This window comes from Peromyscus maniculatus, chromosome 1, assembly GCF_049852395.1.
Source record: "Peromyscus maniculatus bairdii isolate BWxNUB_F1_BW_parent chromosome 1, HU_Pman_BW_mat_3.1, whole genome shotgun sequence".
Taxonomy (NCBI): Eukaryota; Metazoa; Chordata; class Mammalia; order Rodentia; family Cricetidae; genus Peromyscus; species Peromyscus maniculatus.
Window position 1 is genome coordinate 5,192,388 of NC_134852.1, and position 23,671 is coordinate 5,216,058.

The 23,671-nt window shown below is 45.3% G+C and overlaps 1 protein-coding gene across 1 annotated transcript in view; it reads right to left on the reverse strand.

The window, feature by feature from the left end:
• Positions 1-2,855: 2,855 nt before the first annotated feature.
• The window catches only part of LOC102921313 (paired immunoglobulin-like receptor B), a 74,433-nt gene continuing 53,617 nt past the window's right edge, over positions 2,856-23,671 (reverse strand). Inside the window, exons 5-17 of the mRNA XM_076547857.1 lie at positions 9,826-10,113; positions 9,383-9,688; positions 8,140-8,424; positions 7,716-8,024; positions 7,192-7,488; positions 6,646-6,948; positions 6,298-6,348; positions 5,110-5,226; positions 4,669-4,744; positions 4,554-4,591; positions 4,273-4,325; positions 3,376-3,531; positions 2,856-3,299 (exon numbers count right to left, since the gene is read on the reverse strand). Of these exons, the coding sequence (XP_076403972.1) occupies positions 3,120-3,299; positions 3,376-3,531; positions 4,273-4,325; positions 4,554-4,591; positions 4,669-4,744; positions 5,110-5,226; positions 6,298-6,348; positions 6,646-6,948; positions 7,192-7,488; positions 7,716-8,024; positions 8,140-8,424; positions 9,383-9,688; positions 9,826-10,113 (2,459 nt within the window). The 3' untranslated portion in view covers positions 2,856-3,119. The remainder of the gene's footprint in view (positions 3,300-3,375; positions 3,532-4,272; positions 4,326-4,553; positions 4,592-4,668; positions 4,745-5,109; positions 5,227-6,297; positions 6,349-6,645; positions 6,949-7,191; positions 7,489-7,715; positions 8,025-8,139; positions 8,425-9,382; positions 9,689-9,825; positions 10,114-23,671) is intronic.

A 23,671-nucleotide genomic window follows, 5' to 3' on the forward strand; every position in this document is an offset into this window, starting at 1 on the left:
CACGTTGCATGACTTTTTGTAAACTAGTGTTGTGTACAGAGTGGAAAGGACCTTAGAGCATCTGGGCTGTGTGGTGTCACGTGGCATCCTAGCTCCTTGTACACCTTCCATTGACCTCCAATGTAGTAACTATCAGTATCAATTCCTAGATTCATCCTAGGCACCATGTTTCAGAACCAGGACATATCTCCTCCCTCCATGCGCCTACAAGATTCAGATGAAAAAAATGACAAGTCCAGGTAACATTTTTCATGAGGACAGAGTAAGGTGGTGTATTGATGGTATGGACAAACGTAGTCTCCTGAAGTCTGCTCGGTTGCTAGTTGCAGTGGCAAATCTCTTTAAATCCAACACTTTTGAGGTGGAGGAAGTTGGATATCTGTAAGTTCAAGACCAACCAGGTCTACATAGGGAGTTCCAGTACAGCCTAGGCTCTATAAAGAGATCTTGTCTCAAAAACAAAAAACAAAAGCAAAGCAAAAGACTCTGCTCAGTTAGAGGAAGAAATTGAGTACAGCCTTTCAACTACTTGCACACTCAGGTCTAGAAAATTTATTGTGTAACTAAGTCATGCTGTAAGGCCAACATCACCTAACTGTGAATCAAGACAAAGAAATTAGATGAAATAAATTATAGGCTAAACCCTCCCATGAACACAGCTGCAAAATCTACAAAAATATCATTCCTGCAACCTGTAGAGACAGTCCTGAAGAGCAAGTAATCTGTGACATCATATTCACGAGTCCTTACTAAGTATTCTATGATGTTAACACCATGAAACACATTTACTAAATATGATTTCTTCAGACCATATCCTGCTGTTAGCCATGAGAATGTATTATAAAATGAAAAGAACACCTTCTGAAAAAGCAGAATTTAGTCAGTCATGCAAATCCCATTAAATATTTAGAACTATACTTTATTGATGATAGTAACAAGATTAAAATAAAACATATATAACTGAGACAGTTTTTCGTGAATAGTTAACATTTGTCAGTGTCCCACAGCCATTCATCATGAATACTCACAGGAAATTAGATACAGAGAACCTCCAGGATCAGAATAATTAATGTACCAAAATACTGAAGTTAGCATCATACTTAATTGTGAGAAAGCAGATTTTGTATTAAATCATGCAGAAGGTAACAGATTCTCCTTTCTTCATGCATTTTCAGCTTTGTATTTGAAGACTTGGCTAATACAGAAACAGAAGTGAAGGTAAAACATGAGAGAGAGAGAGAGAGAGAGAGAGAGAGAGAGAGAGAGAGAGAGAGAGAGAAATACAACTATCATTGTCTGAAGATAACATAATTGTCTATGTAGAAATTATGAATCATTGTATGGTAACTTTCCCTACCAAGGTGAATGTGGGATGATTGATCTGCAAGCCAATGGCTTTTGCATATATGAGAAATAGACAGTGGAAAATGAAATGAAAAACACATCAATTTAATGTGACACTCCCCACCCTCACACCCGTGGGGATATTTATAGTGGTCAGCAAATTCTACAACTCAGAAATTTGTGTTAAGAAAACACTTTCAATGTCCTGCCCATACTGTCCTGCCAGCTAGTCCTTATTCTACCAGTGTGTTAACACTGGCTTTATATTTCAAGAGAAACTCTGTGAAGAACCTGTGTTGAAGCCTGAAAGGGTGGAGGGTCACAAAGAGAGTTTCGGGACATCATAGGCAGAGTGACTTTGAATTACGGGCTCTGAATTTACTTATTATTTTTGTTATTGAGGCACATTCTTTATTTCTAGTCCAACAGAGAGAAGCTTCTGCCATAGTGAATGTGACAATTTATTAAAATGGAAAATGACACATGAGGTGGGGGGAAGGAAAATATGTATAGAAACAAGGACCAAAGCCAGAGAGATGGGACAGCATATTCCCTCACTTTATGGATCAAGAAAAGAGTTGGTTCAGTCAGCAAAGGCCTACAGCTGGTGGAGTGATGTAAATTCATTTGCTGCAGAAGGAACTTATCAGAACACTCAAGCCTTCCTCTGCACCCAAAACTGTAGGGGCCCACAGAGATCCACAATGATGCCTTATTCCATCTTGACTAAAGGTCAGTGAGTCCAAGCTTGTTTTCCACTCTGCAAGGCTGCATAATAGGATGCTTTGTCCAAAGGCATGGTTACCAGGTGTCTTATACTTCAAGGCCTAATTACAGGATGCTTTGCATTAAGGCATAGCTACTAGATGTCTTGAGTGCTAAGGAGATGATTACATTCATCTGTGCTATGTACCCTGAACAGTGATGTCCTTGAAAAGGGGAAGTTTCTTTGCCCCCTTTACTTTGAATATATAAAGGCTGTGAATAATAAACGCAGGAGTCTGTGGTACTGACCCAGATCCCTCAAAAAGATCTTCTGTGTCTATGTATTTTTCTTTGCGTCTACCTCTCTCTATATTTCCTAGAAGTTATTTCTCAATTCTTACTCCTCCATTCAAGGACCCTTCAACATTTCAGAAAAGGACCCAGACATAAAACACGTTTGCTCACTGAACATTCTCTCACAACAGTTCCTCAATATAAGAACTGGATTTTCTTACAGAAGTCGGGATCATCAGATTTATTTCTCAGACTCTGGAATCTTGAGAGATGTACTTCTTTCTTTTCTGATTACTTCTCAATTACATGGTGGATCTGTCTCTGGCTGCCCCATGTCTCAAAGACAAGAATCCCAAGGATTATGAGGATCACAGCAGCAAACCCCATCCTGATGAGATTCTCCACTGTGTGATCCTGGTGGTTAATGTGTGAAATGTGTTTCACTCTGCAGCACAGGCTGGCATGAAATTCACTAGGTATGCCAAGATAACCAAAAACAAAACAATTCTCTTGCATCAGCGTCCCTGGGGTTGGGATTATGAATCTATGCAACCAAGCCTATAAATTTTCTTATTTCATGGCTTTGAAAAGCAATGTCATTAAAACTAGTACTCAGTGTGAATCCATTCCCTTCTATTTAGTTTCTCATTTCACGTGTTTATTGAGAAATCTGCTTTATTTCCAAAATGTATGATGTTAGTTAAAATGCAATAAGGTTCTCACCAGTTCACAGAACCCCTTGGATGTGTCAGTTAGGTCTCCCAGGAGGCAGAGGGTCATTGCTCCTTGTTACTGGGAACAGAGCCCTGTTGAGTGACTGCCAGAGCAGCATATACAGTGGACTCCTCTGGGGCCTCCCCTGCCTGGGAGGGAGGAGATGCAGCTGTCCCCTGTCTGAGTGACCTGGTGCACAGCTGGGCATAGGTCACATCCTGGGGCTCCTCAGATTCAGGAGCCTGGAGTGGGAGAGAGTGAGAGGAAGGTTATGCTTGGCTTGGGGGATACTGAAGTCCTGGGGAGGACAGGACTCACCTGACTGTCCATCTCTCTGTCATCTTCTGCCTGTCCATCTTTGGTGTCCAGGACTTCTCCTGACATGACAGAAGGTAGGACAGCTCCTGCCCTCCTGAGCCTGGAGCCTTTCACCTGGGCATATGTCTCTCCCTGGGGGTCTTCCTCAGCTGGTCTCTGAAGCAGGGAAGTAGTGAGGGACAGACAGTGTCTCCCTGTTCCCCTGGGTATCTCTGGCCAGTTTTCCACAGCATAGCCAGAGTGACCCATTTAGATGACAGCATCCCTGATAGGATCTTCTTGGGCTTCCTTCGTACAGTTCTGACTTTTTATCATACATTCTGTCTTGGCTGTACCCACACAGTTCATATTCATGAAAACACATTTTTGGGGGCTGGAGAGATGGCTCTGTGGTTAAGAGCATTGACTACTACTGCAGAGGATCGAGGTTTGGTTCCCAGAACCCACAAGGCAACCTACATTCATATGTAACTCTCATTCCAGGGTATATGGCATTCTCTTCTGGCCCCTGGGAGAACCATGCAGGCATGTGGTTCAGAGACATACATGCTTGTAAAACACCCACACAAACAATACAAAACAACACATGTTTCTGCCCAGGTCCCTTTAGTTCCTGCCTATAGCTGCTAGTCCCTTAGATGTTTCTGTGGGCTTTCCCATCCATCCTGCCCCTCAGAAGACAATAAGATAGATGCCAAGGAGCCAGAAAGGGGACAGGATCGATGAGACACATGATCCCTGGAAACCAGGAGAGAGTGAGGCAGGTTGTACTTGCAGAAGAGAGGGAAGGGTCAGCTGTGGTTGCTTCTGAGGGCCAAGGGAGGGAGAACAAAAAAGGCTCTCTGGACTAAACTGGGCCCTAAGTCTTAGCACTGCAGATAGGGACAGAAACCTCACCCAACTGTCCAGCTTGGCACCATCCTCAGGCTGTGTGTCCTTCACTGAAGTGTCTGTCAGAAGAACAAACAGAATGTCTCCTGAGCAGAGTCTAGGGATGACTCTGACCCTTAGTTTTCTGTATTGTCCCAGGCGTGGACAGAGAATCAGGGAGTGTTGTGATATCCAGGGTCTATAGTGAGAAGTTCAGACCCAAATAGCAAAGACCCCAGAGCCTCTCCACCACCCCTGCAATGCTGAGTCCTCAGACATCTCCCTCCCCAGGACCCTCTTTATCTCACAAAGGCTTTCTTCCTGGGTGGCAGCAGCTGGATTGGATCTGGAGAGACAAGAAGATGTCAGTAGTCAGTGAGGTGTGTCAGGAAGGTGGGGTCTATGTCTCTGGCCATGAGTTACCTCTTCTGGGAGCCTCTGTCTCTGAATACTGGCTCTACAGCTCCTCTAGGAAGTTGCAATTCCGTATCTTTCTGGGCTGTAAGAGAGAGAAGAGTCTCAGCCTCCCCCTCCCCCAGGCATGTACAGGGAAGGAAGGAAGTGGAAGGAAGGAAGGAAGGAAGGAAGGAAGGAAGGAAGGAAGGAAGGAAGGAAGGAAGGAAGGAAAGAAGGAAGGGACCTTTACACCATGGGTGAGTGAGCAAATGTCCCAGGACATGGTGAAACTCACAGAACATCTGACATTGCACAAGTTCTGATATCATGTTCTTTATAATCTGAGATCTGAGAGTGTTTCTTTGAGGGTTCTTGTGAGTTTGGGGTTTCTCTGGGGCTGGTGTCCTGATTCCCTGCTTGGCTGTTCACAGGGGAACCTGAGACCCAGGTCACCCACACCCTACTCACCATCCTTCCTGAATTTTCCCTGATGCCTTCGTAGGAGAAGGAGGAAGATGAGGATGAAGAGGAACAGGAGGAAGGCCACAGAGACTCCGACCAGAGCCTTCAGGTACCCTTCCAGTCCTGAGAAACAAATGATGTCATGAGAGGGCAACATTGCTGCTGAACAGAGTACCTACTGTGTGACAGACGCATGCTGGGTCTTTGCACTCATCATCTCCCCTCCTCACAATCTTTTTTTTTTTTTATTTTTTAAAGATTTATTTATTTATTATGTATACAGCATGTATGACTGCAGGCCAGAAGAGGGCACCAGATCTCATTACAGATGGTTGTGAGGCACCATGTGGTTGCTGGGAATTGAACTCAGGATCTCTGGAAGAGCAGTCAGTGCTCTTAACCTCTGAGCCATCTCTCCAGCCCACCTCACAATCTTATGTAAGGAGGAATTGTCTTTTTTTTTTCTACCCCACAGTTCACCTGCCTGGAAGTGGCAGAGCTGGGAATTGAACCCAGGGATTCTTACTTACAGCTCTTTCCTCTCCACCTGAGCTGAGCCTCCTGACTGGAGGGGAGGAGTCTGAATGGCCTGCCCTGGCCCTCTGCCCCACCCTTGCACAGGTCCCCACCACTGTGGGACAGACCCACTGCAGAATCAGGTTCTGGGGGACTCCTCTGTCAGGAGAGGTCATAGCCAAGGCCAGCCCTGAAAGAAATTTAGACATGTGGGCCAGGCTTCTCCCCTTTTTACTCAGCCAAATCCAGAAAGGGAAAGGCTGGTCCAAGTCAGCATCTCCTGAAGCAGCTGTATGGAGCCTATAACTAGCTATTGCCCATCTGGGCCCCAATTTCCAACAGAGCCCTTATTATCTTCCTGGGACCTGACACCATGCAGGTGAGAGAGGTTTGTTCTCAGGGCCTTAGAGGCAGGATGAGGAGGCGAATGTCTGGGATCCCTGCTCTCCACCTCATCCACCTGCTCCATCCTTCAGACTAAGCCAGAACTTTCTGGACACCACCTTTCTGTATCCAAACCCCTAAGTCCTGGGTCTCTGTGGTCTCTGTTGGGATCTCTGTTTGCCTTCTGCACTCACAAGCTAAGGTGACAGAGAAATGAGGACTTCAGTGGGCTAAGAGATGCCAGGCAGCCTGGGGATGGAGGATACTCCCTGCACTGAGGTGTCTGATACTCACCAGCTGTTGGCATGGACTTTGAGGGTGGTGGGGTTGAGGTTCCAATGGGTCCTAGGAAACAGAACAAGAGGGGGTGAGGGTTAGATGCCAACCTAGGGATCTGTCTCTGCTTACTGTCTTATCTGTATCCTGTAACCTCTCCAAGATGCTCATGCTGTATGACTCAAATCTAGATTGCAATAGAGGATGGAGTGGACATTACGAGAAAGACCGCTGCTGGCATCCACTTCTCTGTCAGGGAAAGTGCCTTCTGACTAACCTTCCTATTGTCCCCTTAATCCCACCCAAGTCAAGGGATCTCCTAGGGTTTGAATTGTAAGTCATCCTGAGAGTTCAGGGTTACCTTACCTGAGACAGTGAGCTCCACAGGGTCACTGGCTTGTGTCAGCAGGTAGGGAGATGAGTCTTGAGATCCATAGCACCTGTAGGTGCCCAAGCGGTCAGAGGTCACAGCACTCATGGAGAATTCTGCCTGGAAGTTCCAAGCTTCAGACTTTGATTTTAGTCGCTGGGGTTGTTGGGCTGCTCCCTCCTTGGACAGAATGAAAGTGTCCACCTGGTCTGATGACTGACACAGCAGGGTCACGTTGTCTCCAGAGTGTACTGTGGAGTTAGGCGTCACTGAGAGGGAAGGACTGAAGAGAAGCTGTCCTAAGGAGAAGAGGGATGGTGAGAGGCTGCCTCTATTGTTCTGAGCTGACACCTCACCTGTGTCTGCCCTGAGCACCTGGGACTCTGTCTCTTTTCTCTGACTTAGGCCCTTTCCTGTTCTCCTGCCTCTGCATCTGTTTCTGAATAAGATCCCTGTCCTTCATCCCAGTCATCACCTCCTTAACTCCCTCATGAGAACCCATGCACAGGTTAGGTACCTGAGGGAATCTGTTTGGTCCTCACCTGTGATTAGGATATCCAGGGGGTCACTGGAGGCTGACCACGCAGAGGAGAGGTTGTATGCACCATAGCATCTGTATTGGCCTCCAGTAGAGCTGCTCACAGGGCCCAGTGTGAAGTTGGCCAAGGAGAGGCCACTCTGGGTCCACTGGACACCATGGTGGGTGAAGTCAGCTCCTCCCAACTTGTACAGAGCAAATCTGTCATAGTTGATGTCAGAGCAACACTGCAGGGTGAGGCTCTTCCCAGGGTCCAGGATCTGGCCTTGGTGAGTCAGCAAGGACGGCTTCTTGGACAGACCTAGAGGGAAGATGTCAGGCTAGTGATTGAGGAGTTGGTTTTTATCAAACACTGATCCCCTCCCATCCTGCCCTGCACATGTCACTGCTTCTCCCCAGATTGGGGCTCTGGCTCAGCCACCAGGCTCTTCCTCTACCACTGTCTACCCGCAACTACCCTGTGGGAGAGGTCCATGGCAAAGGGCTTAGGGTGTCAAAAAACATTGGTCAGTGGTGAGGCTGACTCACCTGAGGTGTGTATTTCCAGGGGCTCACTGGGTACTGACCACCAGTGTGGAGCATGGTTGTAGTAACCATAACATCTGAATGTCCCGCTGTGGTCTTGTGTTACATGATCTGTAGAGAACAAGGCTTGCCACTGCCTAATACGGTATATATGCTGTGAGTTCATGGAGCTGAGGAACTTCTGGTCGTCCTTGGTGAGAATGAACTTCTCATATCCCTCCCATGAGACACACTGGAAGGTCATATTCCTTCCTAAAGTCACCACAGGGCTGGGCAGGACTGACAGGCTGGGTTTATTGTGGTCGTAGATTCCTAGGAGAGAAGGAGTCAGAATGTTTCATGGGCTCACACATCCAGAATGCTATCCAGGGCTAGGCTGTGGGAGGGGAATACTCTTGAGAGCAGAGCCTGGTCCTGAGACCCTCACCTGTCACCACAATCTCCAGGGTGTCACTGGGCTCTGACCAGCCAGCTGAGCTGTAACAGTAACAGCGATATTGTCCCCCATGTTGCTGTGTCACAGAAGGGATGGAGAACTTGGCCTTGTTCTCAGGCTTCTCTGGGGTCTGTGTGCCCCAGGGTTTTTGGCTTCCCTCTTTATGCAGAAAACATATTTCTGCATCCTGGCTCCCCTGACACCTGATGGTCACAACACTTCTGAGAGAAACCACAGAGCCTGGCTCAGCCTTGATGGTGGGTTTGTGGAGGGTCCCTGGAAGAAAATTGAATAGAAGAAGGTGGGTCTGTCTGAAAGTGGCACAGATAAAGTCACACTTGCAGATGGCACTTTTTTCTTTTAAATGAATTCATACAATGTATTCTGACAGCAGCCTCCCACCTCCTTTCTCCCCTAGATCCACTACTCTGTTTCCCTTCAGAAAAGATCAGGTTTCCCAGTGATATTATCTGAACATGGCATGACAAACATGCAATAAGACTAGTCACACACCCTCATTTTAGACTGGACAAGGGAACCCAGGAGGAGGAAAAATATCCCACGTGCAGGCCAAAGAGTCAGAGAGTTCCCCACTTCCATTGTTATGGGTCTAACAAAAACCCAGAGCTAGCCAGGCAGTGGTGGTGCAGGTCTTTAACCCCAATACTCCATAGGCAGATGCCACAGATCTCTGTGAGTTCAAGGCCAGCCTGGTCTACAAGTGAGTTCCAGGACAGCCAGAGCTACACAGTGAAACTCTAAAAAACAAAATAAAACAAAACAAGAAAGAACCCAAGGTAAACAACCACAGCATGTGTGCAGAAGCCCTAGGACAGACCCATGCAGGCTCTGTGCTTGCTGTTTTAGTCTCTGTGAGTCCTTATTATCCCTGCTTAGTTGATTGTGTGGTCCATGTTCTCCTGATGTCCTGAGTGCTCTGGCTCCTGCAACCCTTCCTCCCTCTCTTCTGTGGGGTTCCCCGAGCTGTTGTGGATGGCACATGAGCTGATCCAGAGTAACAGAAGGCCCCATAAGGATTCATCTCTGTCCTGGACCTCCTGGGCTTTGCAGTCACTCTCTGCCTTGGATTCTGTTTCTTGTGTCCCACTCTCTACCATGCTCTTTTTGAATGGGCTCAGGAGCCCTGGCCACACACACACACACCACACACCAAGGACTCCTTGAGCATCTGTATCATTTCAACATCATTCTGTGGAAAGGCTGGGTTCCTCACCTGAGACCAGGAGCTGCAGGGGGTCACTAGGTTCTGACCACACCTGTGGGCTGTTCCTGTGAAAGCTGTAGCATCTGAATGTCCACCTTTGTCTGGAGGTCACAGGGCCCACAGAGAGCAGGGCCTCGAACTGTCCAGTAGAGTAGTTATACTGTGAGTTCCTTGTCCAGGAGAGCTTCTGAAGTCCTTCCTTCGTCAGAATGAACCTGTGATATCTCTGCCCTGAGACACACTGGAGGGTGACGGTCCCTCCTTCAGTTACCACAGGGCTGGGCTTGGCTGACAGGCTGGGTTTACTGTAGGCTCCTAGGAGAGAAGGAGGAATCAGTTAAATGTTCTCAAGGTCTCATTATCTCCCATGATATGAGGTGGGGGCATTCTTGTGAACAGACCCACTTCTTTACAGTCAAGCCTGAGTCTCTGGACCCTATGTGTTCTCTCACCTGTCACCACCAGCTCCAGGGAGTCACTGTACTCTGACCACCATCCATCACGGGTCCGATATTGACAGCTATATCGCCCTGCATGATTGTGGTCAATTTTTGAGATTGAGAATTCAGCCTTGTTCCTAGGACTCTGTGGAATCTCTGTGCTCTGTAGAATCTCGTATCCCTCTTTATAGAGTATGTACTCTTTGGCTCCTGTGGTCCCCTCACACAAGAAGATTACGGTAGTATATTGAGAGACTACAGAGGCTGGTTGTGCTCTGAGGATAAGCTTAGGGAGGGCCCCTGCAAGAAAATGAGCAGCTATGACCAAGGACAGCCACCTCAGATTTCAGGCCCATCCCCAAACCTCCAGCCATCCCCAGGGGCAGCACACATGTGTTGTGCTCCATCCTCACTGCCCAGGCATGGCTGCAGGAATGATGAGAAGTGAAGGTCAGGACAGCTGCAGACACTCACTCACCTGCCAGCACTGGGCTCCCCAGGCCCAGAGTCAGTCCGGGAAGAGAGTTCCCTGTGAGAGGTTTGTCCCTGAAGCTTGAGCAGGTCCTCCCCTCTGCAGAACCTCCTGAGACCCTGGGGTTTCCTGATGGACAAGTGCTGGACTGTGGGGCAGCATCAATCCTAGACCACAGTACCCCCTCCCCATCTCCACATCTCACCGAGACAGAGCAGGGCTGTGAAGGTGAAGGTCATGGCATCTCCTCCTGGAGGCTGCAACTTTGCTCATGGGCAGAGATACAGAGACTGTCTGGAGGGACAGGAGACACAGGGTGTGGTCTCTGGTGGCTGGGCACTCCCCATGACGTGGTTGTACTGGAGCAGCCCCACAGGAAGGGGAAGTGCCCTCCTCAGGCCCCAGGCTCTGACTTGTCCAAGGCTGTGGCTAGTTCAGGTAGTAGACTGTAGTCAGTTTTTTCACTGAGGACATTTCCATATTCTCATCAGTGTCTGTCTCATCTGTCCTAATCTTTGTCAGTTCCTTCTGGATGGAACTGTATAAATATTACACATAAAAACACATGTATGTCTATTACACACATGAAACACAAATTTAGATATGGGCTATCTTTATTTCATTTTTTAAATGTGAAATACTTTTTAGTATTTGAAATGTTCAAAGGTTTGTGTGAAGGGTCTTGCTGTGTCCTTTGCATGGAATAAAATTCATAATCTTCTTCCTCATAGTCTCAAGTGCTGGGTTACAAATGTGCACCACTAGTTTTTGTTGTTTGTTCTTTTTTGCTGTGTGTACTTTCCATTACAACTTTAAATTACACCTGTTTATTTACACTTGTTTCATTAAATCACACTTATTTCATAATAATAATAAATTACACTGACTTTTTTCTTCATGTGTGTATATTCGCATGTGTCACAGCACATGCATGGCGGTCAGAGGACACCTACAGAAGGCACTGTTCTCTTTGCATAATGTGGATCAGAGTCAGGGCTGAAGGTTGGCAGCAGCACTCATACGCTGGTCCATGTCACTAGCCCAATCTTAGCATCATCACTTTCCTTAGTCCTTCTCCTGCAAGCAAAAAATATTCATTGTGTCCCAGGAGTCCTAGGCCAAACAAGGTCCCAGCGTCATTTGACTTTCTTGGGGCACAGGTTGTTGGTGTGGCTACCCTTCTTCTTGAGGAATTTGACCACACAGGGGTGCAGGTGTGGGCAGCACTTATGGGCAGCAGTACATGGCTTTTTCACAGTTGTGTTTCTGGAGAAATTGGCAAAGGAATGGCTCTATGAGGCCACCACGCAGGCACAGCACCAATGAACAGTAGGACTCTTTCTGGACCTTGGTGTTGGCCAGGGTGCAGCTGTGTTCTATCTGCTGGCAGCTAACACCAGCTGCTGCTGGTCAGGTGGGATGCCTTCCTTGTCTTGGACCTCAGCCTTGATATTCTATATGAAGTCACCGGGCTAAGCCTTGAGGGTGATGGTCTTACACTTCAGGGCTTTGCCAAATATCAGCATATTTGTGTCTGTTTGGTGACCTAATTCAAGAGAAAGAGAGCTCAGTAAAAATATCTTATTTCCCTTTCCTTTTGGTGCCAGGGATTGATGGCAGGGCCTCCAGTATTCTAAGAACATACTCGACCCCTGAGCTACACTCACTTTATCCTGTAATGGTAAATTTCTGATCTTACTTTAATTTTTTTCATTTGTTATCATTTTCTTACTTTTATGCACTTAATTATTCTTGTTGTAGATTTTGAAAAGGCTCTCTCTGTGGAGCTCTGGCAGTCCTGGAACTGGTTATGTAGGCCAGGCTGGGTTGGAACTAACAGAAATAAATCCTCCTGCTTCTGCTTCCAAGTGTTTGGATTAAAGGTGTGGACCACCAAACCTGGCCAAGGTCTTAAGATCTTAATTGTTTAAAAATGTCCAATCAGCTGGACACGTGCCCACGAGGGCGAAGCCAAGCGCACCAGGTGAGCAGCGATGTCAGGATGTATTGTGTTTTGATGGAATCCACCTTCCCACCCCTCCATTCTCCCTCACCCTCCCTGGCTGGTTCCTTTTCACTGACCTGCTTTTCTTTCTTCCTTTTTTTTTTTTGGTTTTTTGAGACAGGGTTTCTCTGTGTAGCATTGGTGCCTGTCCTAGATCATGCTCTGTAGACCAGGCTGGCCTGGAACTCATAGAGATCTCCCAAGTATGGGGAATAAAGGTGTGCACCACCGCTGCCCTGACTGATTTTTCCTTTTGATTCCTTCTGTGACCTTCTAGTTGTTGAAAATCCACTGACTTTCCTTACACACCTGTCTATTTTCTTCCATGCAGCTCAATTTGTGCTTCCCATATTCTTGGGCATAATTCCCAGGGCCACACCATTAAAGAAACTGATTCTGCCTCTCCCAGTAGATATCACATGCCAATAGCTCTTCATCTATGGGTGGGCTCTTTACCCATCTCCCATCACCATACTGGATTTGTTCTGCATTGAGCTTGCATGGGGCTTGTAGATGTCATCACAACCACTGTGGTCTCAAATGTTCGACTATTCTGCAGTGTCCAGAAAAGTTTGTCATCATCCACCATGTGTTGGCTGTAAAAATTTTCAGCCTCCTCTTCAGTAATGATCCCATGCCAGGAGTGTGTCACATGGGGAAAATTCTCTAACTTAGCATTATTTAAGATGGGTTTATGGCACAAACATTTCCTGTTTGTCACATGGAGAATTGTACAGAGGTCAGTGAAGATGTCCCCCTTTTGTTGCTGAGCCCCAAAACATCCTTAATTTCCTCTCTGTATCAATGTCAATATGAATAATTACCGTCCTGTATGTCTGTCTGTGTATGCCCTTTAGTACACCAGAAAAGTGCTCAGTGGGTAAAGTATTTGTGTGAAATTCTTAGATGTCAGGTTTTGATTCACAGTACTGCATAAACCTGTTGTTGTGGCTCAAGTCTTTTACTAATCATTCAGTAGGCAGAGCTAAGAGTATTGGGAGTTTAAGGACATTCTTACTATGCAATGTGTTGGGATCAGCCTGGGCTATATCAGGCTCTCTCTCATAAAAGGAAAGAAAAATATCATCTAGTGTATGTGGTAAACATGATCAAATACATTTTATGCATGTAATTATATTCAAAGAAATAGTGAATATATATTTAGTATAAAGCTCCCATACTGTGGATATGTCCCAAGTATTTCATCACATCCATTTCTAAGGGGACATTCCTCTCCCAGCCTCCGTGTCTTTGCATCCCTGTGAGTTGTCAATGTCCAGCATGTCACATGGCTAGAATGTCTCTTTCCTATTGATTTCATGGGCTGCTGTTTTTCCTGACCTGAGAAGAAGTGATGGGACATGCCATTTGAACCAGTCAGGTTTTCACTGAGTGCTGTGAGTTCACTCATAATTACCTCCCAAAAGGCATCACTGTCAGTGAGAAGACATGCTGCCCTCTTCTGGTTGTGTAGCAGAAGTTCCCACAGAGCATTTGCATCTGACTTGTAATCTGGAGTGTTAGCACCTGGGCTTTGCTCTGCCATTTGTGATTGTTATCTTTTGTGTTCTCAACCCTCTGTTTGAAGTATGTAAATCTTATCTGAGTTCTTCCTGAAAGGTTCAAACCTATGCATGACTTGGTTGTAGTAGGATTCAGAAAATAGACATCCTGGGCCTGAGAATTGCTTTGGCATTTGTCTTCTCTGGGAAGCTTCAGATAAAAGTTTTGGTTTGGGAAAATTGACTTGTCAGTTGTACAACAATAAAAGCCTTTTGCAAATCAAAAGTCAGTCAGTTCACCAGAAGGTGGTTCCCTGCTGTGGCAAAATATAAAATTCATCCTGGTGTGACCTTGTTTCTTCCACTGACTTGCAAGAAACTGAACATCCACACTTGTCTTGGTGAGATGAGCTCCGCATGGTGAACTTGCCTCAGATGACTGATAGATACACCTGGCATCTCATCTGTCCTCTCTGACACAGATAGAATAAATATAGAGTTCAAGCACAGGCATCATGTTTGCTGGTGGATATGAACTTTCCAGAATGTAGGGTCATGATTCTTCTCCAACCTTGCCCCATGGCTTCCATCCACAGCACTCCACATAGACCACAATTACTGACCAATAGCCAGATAGACTCTGCTGGGTGAGTCCTGTAAAGATGTGTGTCCATCACAGTGCGCCCAGCTGAGGATGATTCCTGTTGCTTTTCACAATCAGCTCATGGTGGAATGCAGGAGAGTCTCTGTCTTGATTCCACCTCAGTATTGGGCAGAATTTGAATGGTTGGATCTTGAGTGCAGGCTCTGTGTTTGTTTGACTCTATACAGTCACACTGTATCTAGTGTTTTGCTCTATGGTTGTATGTTTGTTTGTATTGGTTGTAGTATTAAGGCAACTAACTCTGCATAGTTAAAAGGGAGGTTTATTTGGTACAGTAACTTACAAGTAAAGGTATAGGGTCTGGGAAATGTGTAGCTCAGTCCAGCGGTATTCTCCAGAAAACTCCTCTTGGTGTACCTCCAGCGTCCAGGATTCAGGAACCAAAGAGCCAGCACATCCAAATCTCCAGTCTGAACATTTATTAGGTTTATCACCATCTGGAATCCTGCAGTGGCTCCTTGTGTGTCAAGTGCAGACTTCTGACAATACCCGCTGGACTCATCTTCTAGGATAGAATGTTCAGCAGCTCACTGGGGGCAGAGAGAGAATGATCTCTGTGCCCCCCAGCTCCTCACAGAGCCCAACAGGAAGTCATTTCGAGAGAATCCAGTCTAAGATTTTGTCCAGAGAATAATGGGTATCAGTTCTCCATCTTTGGTCATCAGGGAGACACTGGACATAAGTCTCTTAAGTAGCCTAGAACAGAGCCTGTCTTGGCCACTATTTGAATTCCTGGATATGCTTCTTTGGAGGATGGGCAGTAGGTTCATTTTTACCCTACATTTGCCCCCTCCCATCCTCTGATGCAGGTCTCCCCTTATCTCACACTCCACAATGGAGAGCTCAGCTCCATTCAGTGACACACCATCTATGGTTCTCAGTACACAGCTATTGAAAAGAACTTCAGTGTGCATGACAGTTGTGTGGCTTGAGCAGTTGGTGTGGCCACTGGCAATGGGACCAGGATTTATCCCTAGTGCATGAACTGGCTTTTTGGAGCCCATTCCCTATGGAGGGATACTTTGATCAGGCTTGATACAGTGGGGAGGGACTTGGTCCTGCCTTAACTTGATATGCCATACTTTGTTGACTCCCCATGGGAGGCCTTACCCTCTCTGAGGATTGGATGCAGGGGAGAAGGTTAGGTGAAATTTGTGGGGTGAGCAGGAGAAGGGTGGGAGGGGGAACTGTGAATGGTATGTAAAATGAAAGAAAACTTTTAAATAAAAAAAGGATATTGAAAAAATAGACAAACACAAAGAAAAGAAAAGACCTTAAGGTCTTGAAATCACGGGAACAGGGTTGGGACTTCTTTACCTATGACCAGAAGCTGCAGGGTGTTGCTGGGCATTGACCACACCTGTGATTTTATTCTTGTAGTAAGTGGAACACCTGCATGAGCTCTCGTGGGTCAACATTTGTTGGCCCAGGATGAACATGCTGTGTGTCTGTGAACTAGGGGTGGGTTTAGGGTGCAAGAGTACTCATGATGTGTTCCCCTCCCTTTGACAGCATGAATCTTCCACGACTACTGTGACCAACACTGGAGGGTTATAGTCCCTTCTGATATGGAAGTATAAGGTGTAGATATGATAGGATAAAATGGTGGATTGCTGAACCTACTTTTAAAGAGCAAATTGTTTAAAATGTTTTACATTGCTATAGATTTTAGTTTGTTGATACAAATTTAAAGTTAATTTTGTTATACTGTATGTATATTTCTATTTCTACTCTCATTTAAGGTATTATGTTTATGTAACTCATTTAAATTGTAATGGATAATTAAGAAATACAGATTAATAATTAGTCTTCTATGATAGTCAAACTTACAGTCATGTTTATACATATACATATATATGTGTATATACATATATGCATACACACATATGTATATACATATATGCATATATATACACATATACACACATATATATACATAAAATGTATATATATTTAAATTAGGTAGGTAATCTTCAAAAAATTCAAAGACCTACAGAATATGTAGCTTTGGAGCCTGTCCTGTATCTCACTCTGTAGACCTGGCTGGCCTCTAACTCACATAGATCCACCTGCCTCTGTCTCCCAAGTGCTGAAATTAAAGGCATGTGCCACCATGCCCAGCTTTAAAATGTTTTATAAACTTAGAATTTTTTGGACAATGAGACATGTCTGCTTCTGCCAGGACCAATTACTTCAAGGAAGATGATGGGTGTCGAAGACACTCCATATGGAATTTATCTTCTTCTTGGCAAAAATAGCCAAAATAGTCTTGCCTGGACTGCTTGACAAAATGTTGTACCAACTGGAAATGCAGGACCCAGAGGAAGGTGACCATTGAACTTTTCAAGTCGATGGTCCTTCAGGTGCCCGCTTGGGCAGAAGAAACTACCAGACATTCTATAGGACACAGAGTAAAAAAATGTCTGAGTCTCTAGGCCTATGGGCTGAAAATGGATGTCCCAATATTGCAGAAGAACTTTAGGTGACTGTCCAGGCAGCCAGCTGTCTCTGTCATTCTAGATTTTTGAAAGTTGCTTACACTGCACTTACTGTTTACTTAGTTAATATTATATTCTTCTGAGGTCTTTGATGTAATTAAAACTAGATAGTTATAATTTTCCTTGGTTAAGATATATGATAAATTAGATATGAAACTTTAGACTCCTGAGTGAAAGTATGACTGACTCACAAGGTTATCTCATCACATCAGAGAAAACAAGTATCTGTGAATAATTAGGAAAGAAACACTATGTGTGATACTGTGAATGACCAGACACAAGGATGAATAAGATGCAAGGGCTTTGGTGCTGCTGTGTCTGAAAGAGCATGAGCATGTGTCCTTAGAAGTGGATATGAGGAAAAGTTAGGGATTACCTGTACAGTATAGGTGTCTGATTGTTTGTTCATTCACTTGTCTGTTCTTGGACATGGTCTGATATGTCCCAGGCTGATAGTAAATGCACACACTGTGTGGTACAAATGTTTGTCCTGCTGCTATCATCTGAATGCTTAGATTATAGACATGAGCCCGACACTGGATTTGTGTACTACCGGATCATAACAAGGGGTCCGTGGATGCAAACATAATCAACTGAGCTATAGTGTGGTACAGAGGAGCAACATTTTGGTACAATCAAGCAGATAAATAAATACATAGACATAGAAGATGAGAATAATTGAAAAAATAGACAACCAAGGGTATTCAATCTTATGGGGAAATATGGCATACCAAAGAGACAAGAATGGATGAGAACGTTGCTTCTTAGGAGATGGAATGATTTGTGTTAATAAGAAGTGGAGGCGGGACCCACAGGATACAACTTGGCAAAGGAAACATAAAACCAGAGTGCCATGAAAAGAGCCCCATTTCCCTCCCTATCTCCCTGTGTATCTCCTCTGTGCTCCTCTCCAGGGTAGAAGCTCCTGTGAGTTGTAAAATCATGTGGTTTGTCTCTCTCTCTCTGCTTTCCATCTGCTCTGAAGCATCAATTGCATTTTCCCCTGCTGTGGGATGCTGTCCTGCAGGCAAGGGATGACACTTGCCTTCTTGAACTCCTAGTCCCTATGATGGCCAAAAGGTGATGAATATAAGAATGGGCCCATTAAGGTGTTCTTTCATGTAGAATCCCAGGAGATGATACCTTTCCCTAAGGACACATAGAAGATAGGCAGTTAAAGGTTTCCGGGGGAAAATCTTTTCTTCAGTCATGTGGACGTTAAACATATGCTAATTAACCTTTCATGTCTATAAAACAAAAATAACTCCTTCACCAGGCTTGGCTTGGTGGAGTTGTGTCATTGTTTCTGTTAGTTATGCCCCATCTGGATGAGTATGTAGTGTTTATGTGTCTCCAGGAAAATTCATGTAATGTCTTCAAAACAACTTAACAGCTGGGGAGCAGTCTGCCTGTGATTAGGACCACACCACTGTGAGGATGGTCTGGATGAATGAGCGAAGAAGACTGACATGGAGGCTCTGAGGGAAAATGGCCACCCCTAGGTCACTCTCAGCTAGGAAGTTACTTCTCAAGAAGAAAGTAGGACATTAATTGCTAATTACTGGCCATTCATGACATGAGAATCATTCAGACTGATACAGAATATTCCACAGAAAAGCTCATTCTGTAAGAAAAGGCTAGCTCATCACTGGCCCATAATCCAGGCACAGAGGAAGCTGAGGGAGGATCATCATGAGTTTGATCACTGCCTGTGCTTCAGGAACCTCCGTCTACAAATAATAATCTAGATTCTTGTTGAGCTGAAGCATTTGGGAAACCAAAGGCAGTTGGCCAAATAAGGCAATTCTTCTTCCTTTGAGGCTGATGAAAGGACAGCCTGTGATAGGAGGGAGATCCCACCACCTAAAGGTTACATACACTCTGTGTATCCTCCTATCTTGTGGTGGGTGTTGGGGACCGACTCCGGACAGCTGTGTCTTGAACGTTGTGTAACCTTCCACGATTTATCAAGCCTCGTGTAAATAGGAGGCTCTTAGCTTAACCAAGGAATGTAGGATTAAATAAACTTCTTGGAGCCTGTGCTAAATCAGCTAGCTGCAGGGGCCTGGGACCAAAGCGACCTCCTGATGACCCTCCCTTAGGAATTTTCTTTGTCCTCTCCTCACTCCTCCTGCTCCCCCTCCCTACCTGAAGCCCTGTTTATAAGCTCTAACACCCAGTCAATAAACGAGACCTTGACGCAACTCAGACTGCTTTGTCTTTCTTCACGCGCTTGGTCTCCTTTCCCTCTCGCCCCCCATTGATTCCCAGGTGGTCCCTCCTCGAGACCCTCGAATAACCTGGCCTGGTGGACGGGTCAGGTGGGGACAGAAAAGAGGACACATTAGGTTTCCTGACCAAGACCCTAACTTCATGAAAGGGGTCTGTTCTCAAGGGTATTTTCCTCCCATAGGGAAACTCTTAAGATGAGGTAGGCTTTATGAGCACATGTAACATGCTACTTTCTTCTTTGTAGGATTCTTCTTCAGCCCTGTCAGCTAGATTGTCAGCCCTGTCCAGCTCTGTGTTTGCCTCAGGAAGGAGCATGGCACTCCAGTGTGTCTCATGGGAGAGATATGACAGGTTCATTTTTTAAAAAGATTTATTTATTTATTATGTATACAGTGTTCTGTTTGTATGTATGTCTGCACACCAGAAGAGGGCACCAGATCTCATTATAGATGGTTGTGAGCCACCATGTGGTTGCTGGCAATTGATCTCAGGACCTCTGGGAGAGCAGTCAGTGTTCTTAACCTCTGAGCCATCTCTCCAGCCCATGACAGGTTCATTTTGACCAAGGAAGATGGGGTATAATCCAAGCCCCTGGACTCACAATATATATCTCTCCTGGGAAGTCCTAGGATCTTTTACATATGGGTCCTGTGACAACCAGGTATAGTGGGAAGTTTAGATGTTATGGCTACCAAGAAGTCCCTATATATGGTCTAAGCCCAGTGAACCCCAGGAAATACACAGCTCAGGTATGTTTGTAAGTTTTACAACTCTGAAGGGAAAGGTATCCTTGCTGTCAAAAGCCAGGCTATTCCTGTAAGTTTTACAGCTCTCAAGGGAAATATATTCTGGCCAACATAAGCTAGACTATATTTTTAAGTGTTACAGCTCTGAAGAGAAATATATCCTGGCTGTCAGAAGCCATGCAATACCTATCGCTCTAAAGAGAAAGGTATCCTGGCCAATGAAAGACAGGTAATACCTAAGCTCTGAAGGGAAAATTATGCTGGATGTCAGAAGCCAGGTGATACCTATATCTTAGAAGGAAACAGTATTATGGATGTCAGAATCCAGGCAATACCTACACCTCTGTTTTTTAAATTTTTAATTCATTTTATATATAAACCACATATCCCCCTCTCATTCCTCTTCTCATTCCTCCTACCTCCACATTCCACCCCCTGACCCACCTCTCATACCCTCCTCCAAAAGAATAAGTTTTCCCATGATGGGACAGTTAAGCCTGGTATATTCAGTTGAGGCAGGATCAAGCTCCTCCCTGCTTCATCAAGTGGGAGTAAGGTGTCTGATCATAGGCAATGGGATCCAGAAAGCCAGCTCATGCACCAGAGATAGATCCTGATGACACTGGCAGGGGCCCCTCAAACAGACCCAGTTGTTCAACTATCTACCTATGCAGAGGGTCTAGTCTGGTCCCATGCAGGTTCCACAGCTGTCAGTCTAAAGTATGTGAGTTACTATGAACTTGGTTCAGTTGTCTCTGTAGATTTCCCCATCATGATCTTCACCACCCCCTCTTGTTCATATAATCCATCTTCCTCTCTTCAACTGAACTCCCAGAGCTTGACCTGGTGCTTGGTTGTGGATCTCTGCATCTGCTTCCATGAATTACTGGATGCAGGCTCTGATTACAGTTAGGGTATTCACTAATCTGACCAGGGTAGGCCAGGTGCTAGTAGTCTAATCTGGGGTCATCCTTGTGGATTCCTGGAAATTTCCCTAGGACTAGATCTCTCCTTTGTCCCATAATATTTCCCTCTATCAAGATAACTCTTCCGTTGCTCTCCCACTCTGTCTGTCCCCAGGCGCTACCATCTCATTCCCTCATGTTCTCATCCCTTATCTTCTCCCCTCCATTGCCCCTCCACATCCCCAGTTTATTCATGAAGATTTCCACTGTTTCTCCTTCCCAATGTGATCCATAAGTCCCCCTCAGGGTCCTTGTTATTTCCTAGCTTCTCTGGAACACTTACCCCTCTGTTCTTGTGGGGGATGTTTTCCCCACAGGAATGTAGCAGTTCTGCTCCCTTCTAGGAGAGACATTATTTTTCTGCTCCACTCTGCTAAGGGAGTTTACCCGAGGACATGTAGCAGCTCTGCTTTTGATCTGGTGAAAGATGTTATTTCTCTGCTCCCCTTTGTTAAGGGAATTGCCATGTTCAAAGATTGGCTGGATTTCATGCTCAGGGATTGATTGGTTTTCCTGCTCAGGGATTGGTTGGTTTATGTGCTGAGTTGGTCAGGGGCAGAATGTGTTTCTCTGAGTGTGTTGGTCACATCATCTCAGGTATTTAGTCCCACCACTGATTTGATCATGTTTTGAGACCCATGAGCTCTGCTCTCTGGGGAGTCCCAAGCAGGAGGGTGCTGAAGGAAACTCCTGGCTCTTAAAAAGAGTTTTGGAAATTTAAAGACCTTAAGACATGATGGGAGGGAGAGATATGTGTCAGGAACAAGCTATCTTCCTGCCAAGGCTTTCTGAAGCAGGAGAAGGCAAAGGTAAGTCCATATTCTCCCACAGTCAGAACCTACTCTGACCCCAGTGTCTCCTTCCCTGGTCTGAGGGGATCAAATCTCTCCAGTGTTGGAGAGGTAGTTGCTCCTTCTGTCTTAGAATCTCTGCATGTGTGTCCTCATTTCTTCAACCTGTCCATTTAGAGTTCACTTGGCTTCTTAAGACAACTAGTTATGGTCCTGGTCTTGAAGATGCTTTTGTGAAGATACAGGCTGTTGCTTTTCCAGGGAATGTAAAGCCATGGAGATGCACTGAGCACATGACTACAGTTCATGTGGAGACAAACCCTTCCAGAACTCTGTTTAGTGCAAGAATTGCTCTTTCCTCTTAATACCCATGTAGTGATTATTAACCACTGGGAACATGTTACATCCACTCAGTCCCAGGACAGAGAGTGACTGGTGTCACCAACTAGTCCCTTCTTTGGACTGAAATAGACATTTGCAAAAGTGAAAATGATGGGTAAGTTACTGGCTGATTTCTACACATGTGGGAGCTTCATAGAAGGAGAGTTAGGTCTCTCTAACAGTGGGAGTCAAGTGAGTCAAGGGTTGAGGCTGCATTGAAGATGGGTGGGGTCCAGCCCTGACCAGAGTGTAAGACCCACTTAGGAGTGCTTAGCCATCAAGGAAGACCCACAACCATTGTGAAATGTGAAACTCTTGAACTCTTGCTGAGTGCTGTGACTCCATCTTAGCCTTGTGCAATGGATATGATCTGTGCTTTCATCTTTAAATAAGGCAAATGTTTAGGCAAAGGAATATATGTTGCTGCTCCAGGGAGTCAATTGTTATTGAAAACTGATGGTAGAAGGAACCTATTTGCACTAAATTGTGACCAGTCTCCAGTAGTAATCTGAATCCACACAGTGTGTCCACCATTGTAGAAAGCTGTGATTTTCCAGTGTGCCCCTGACAAGGACCTGAGCTCCTTAATATATACCCACTCAATGGGTCACCATAAGCACATTTCTTTGTCAACATCAGTGTTTAGAGGCTGCAGTGGTATTCCCAAGTTTCTTATTTTCCTCAGAAAGCAAGTGTGAGAGGTACAGGAATTTTAATGCTAGAAGGGTCATATTGTTCTCTCTCTCTCTCTCTCTCTCTCTCTCTCTCTCTCTCTCTCTGTGTGTGTGTGTGTGTGTGTGTGTGTGTGTGTGTGTAAAATGCAGCTTGTTTCCTCAATTGAATTTGTGTTTTGGGAAGAATGGGTTTGTTGGGGATAGATTACCTGTGCTGACTGTGAGCATCGGGAAGGGATTCTGTGATACTATAGAAAGAAGAGCCCTCTGGAAGGATGCCGCATACAGGAAGGTAGGGATTAGAGTAGAATGATAGAAGAGGTATTGAACATATATAGGAACAGATGAAGTGATGACACGGGACTGGAGTTCTACAGAGGGTGGATGGATCAAGAGCATAGACAGATGTCTTGAGTCTTCACTGCACTTGGGCTGTGCTGATCTCCCAGGGACAGTGACAAAAGCAGCACTGTTTGGGACTGTTTGAGGTTATTATCAGAATGGGAATGGAAGGATGGAGAACCTGAATAAGGCTCTTCACTCCTGAGATTGCACCATTAACCAAGGCCATTGCAGATAATGACAGAAAGTTTAGAAACAGTTATACAAGCCCTGGGTGACTCACTGGGGAAGCTGGCATTCCTCCTTTCCTGAGCTTGCGGTTTGTAACTGGTAATTTCCTCTCTCCTCTGACTTCTTCATTTCTGTCACAGGAAGTCCCTCTTACTCCCTTCTCTTCTTCCAAACCTCCTCACTGGCTTTCTTTCCCATCTGTTTCTTTTTTATCTGGGCCACAGTTCCTGATATCACACTGCAGATAGCGTCTCAATGCCCTGAGCACTAATGCTCAGGGGATCAAATAATCTGGCTGCTCTCTAAGGTACAAGAATATCATTTGCTGACTTTCGAACTGAAGATGGTATTAATC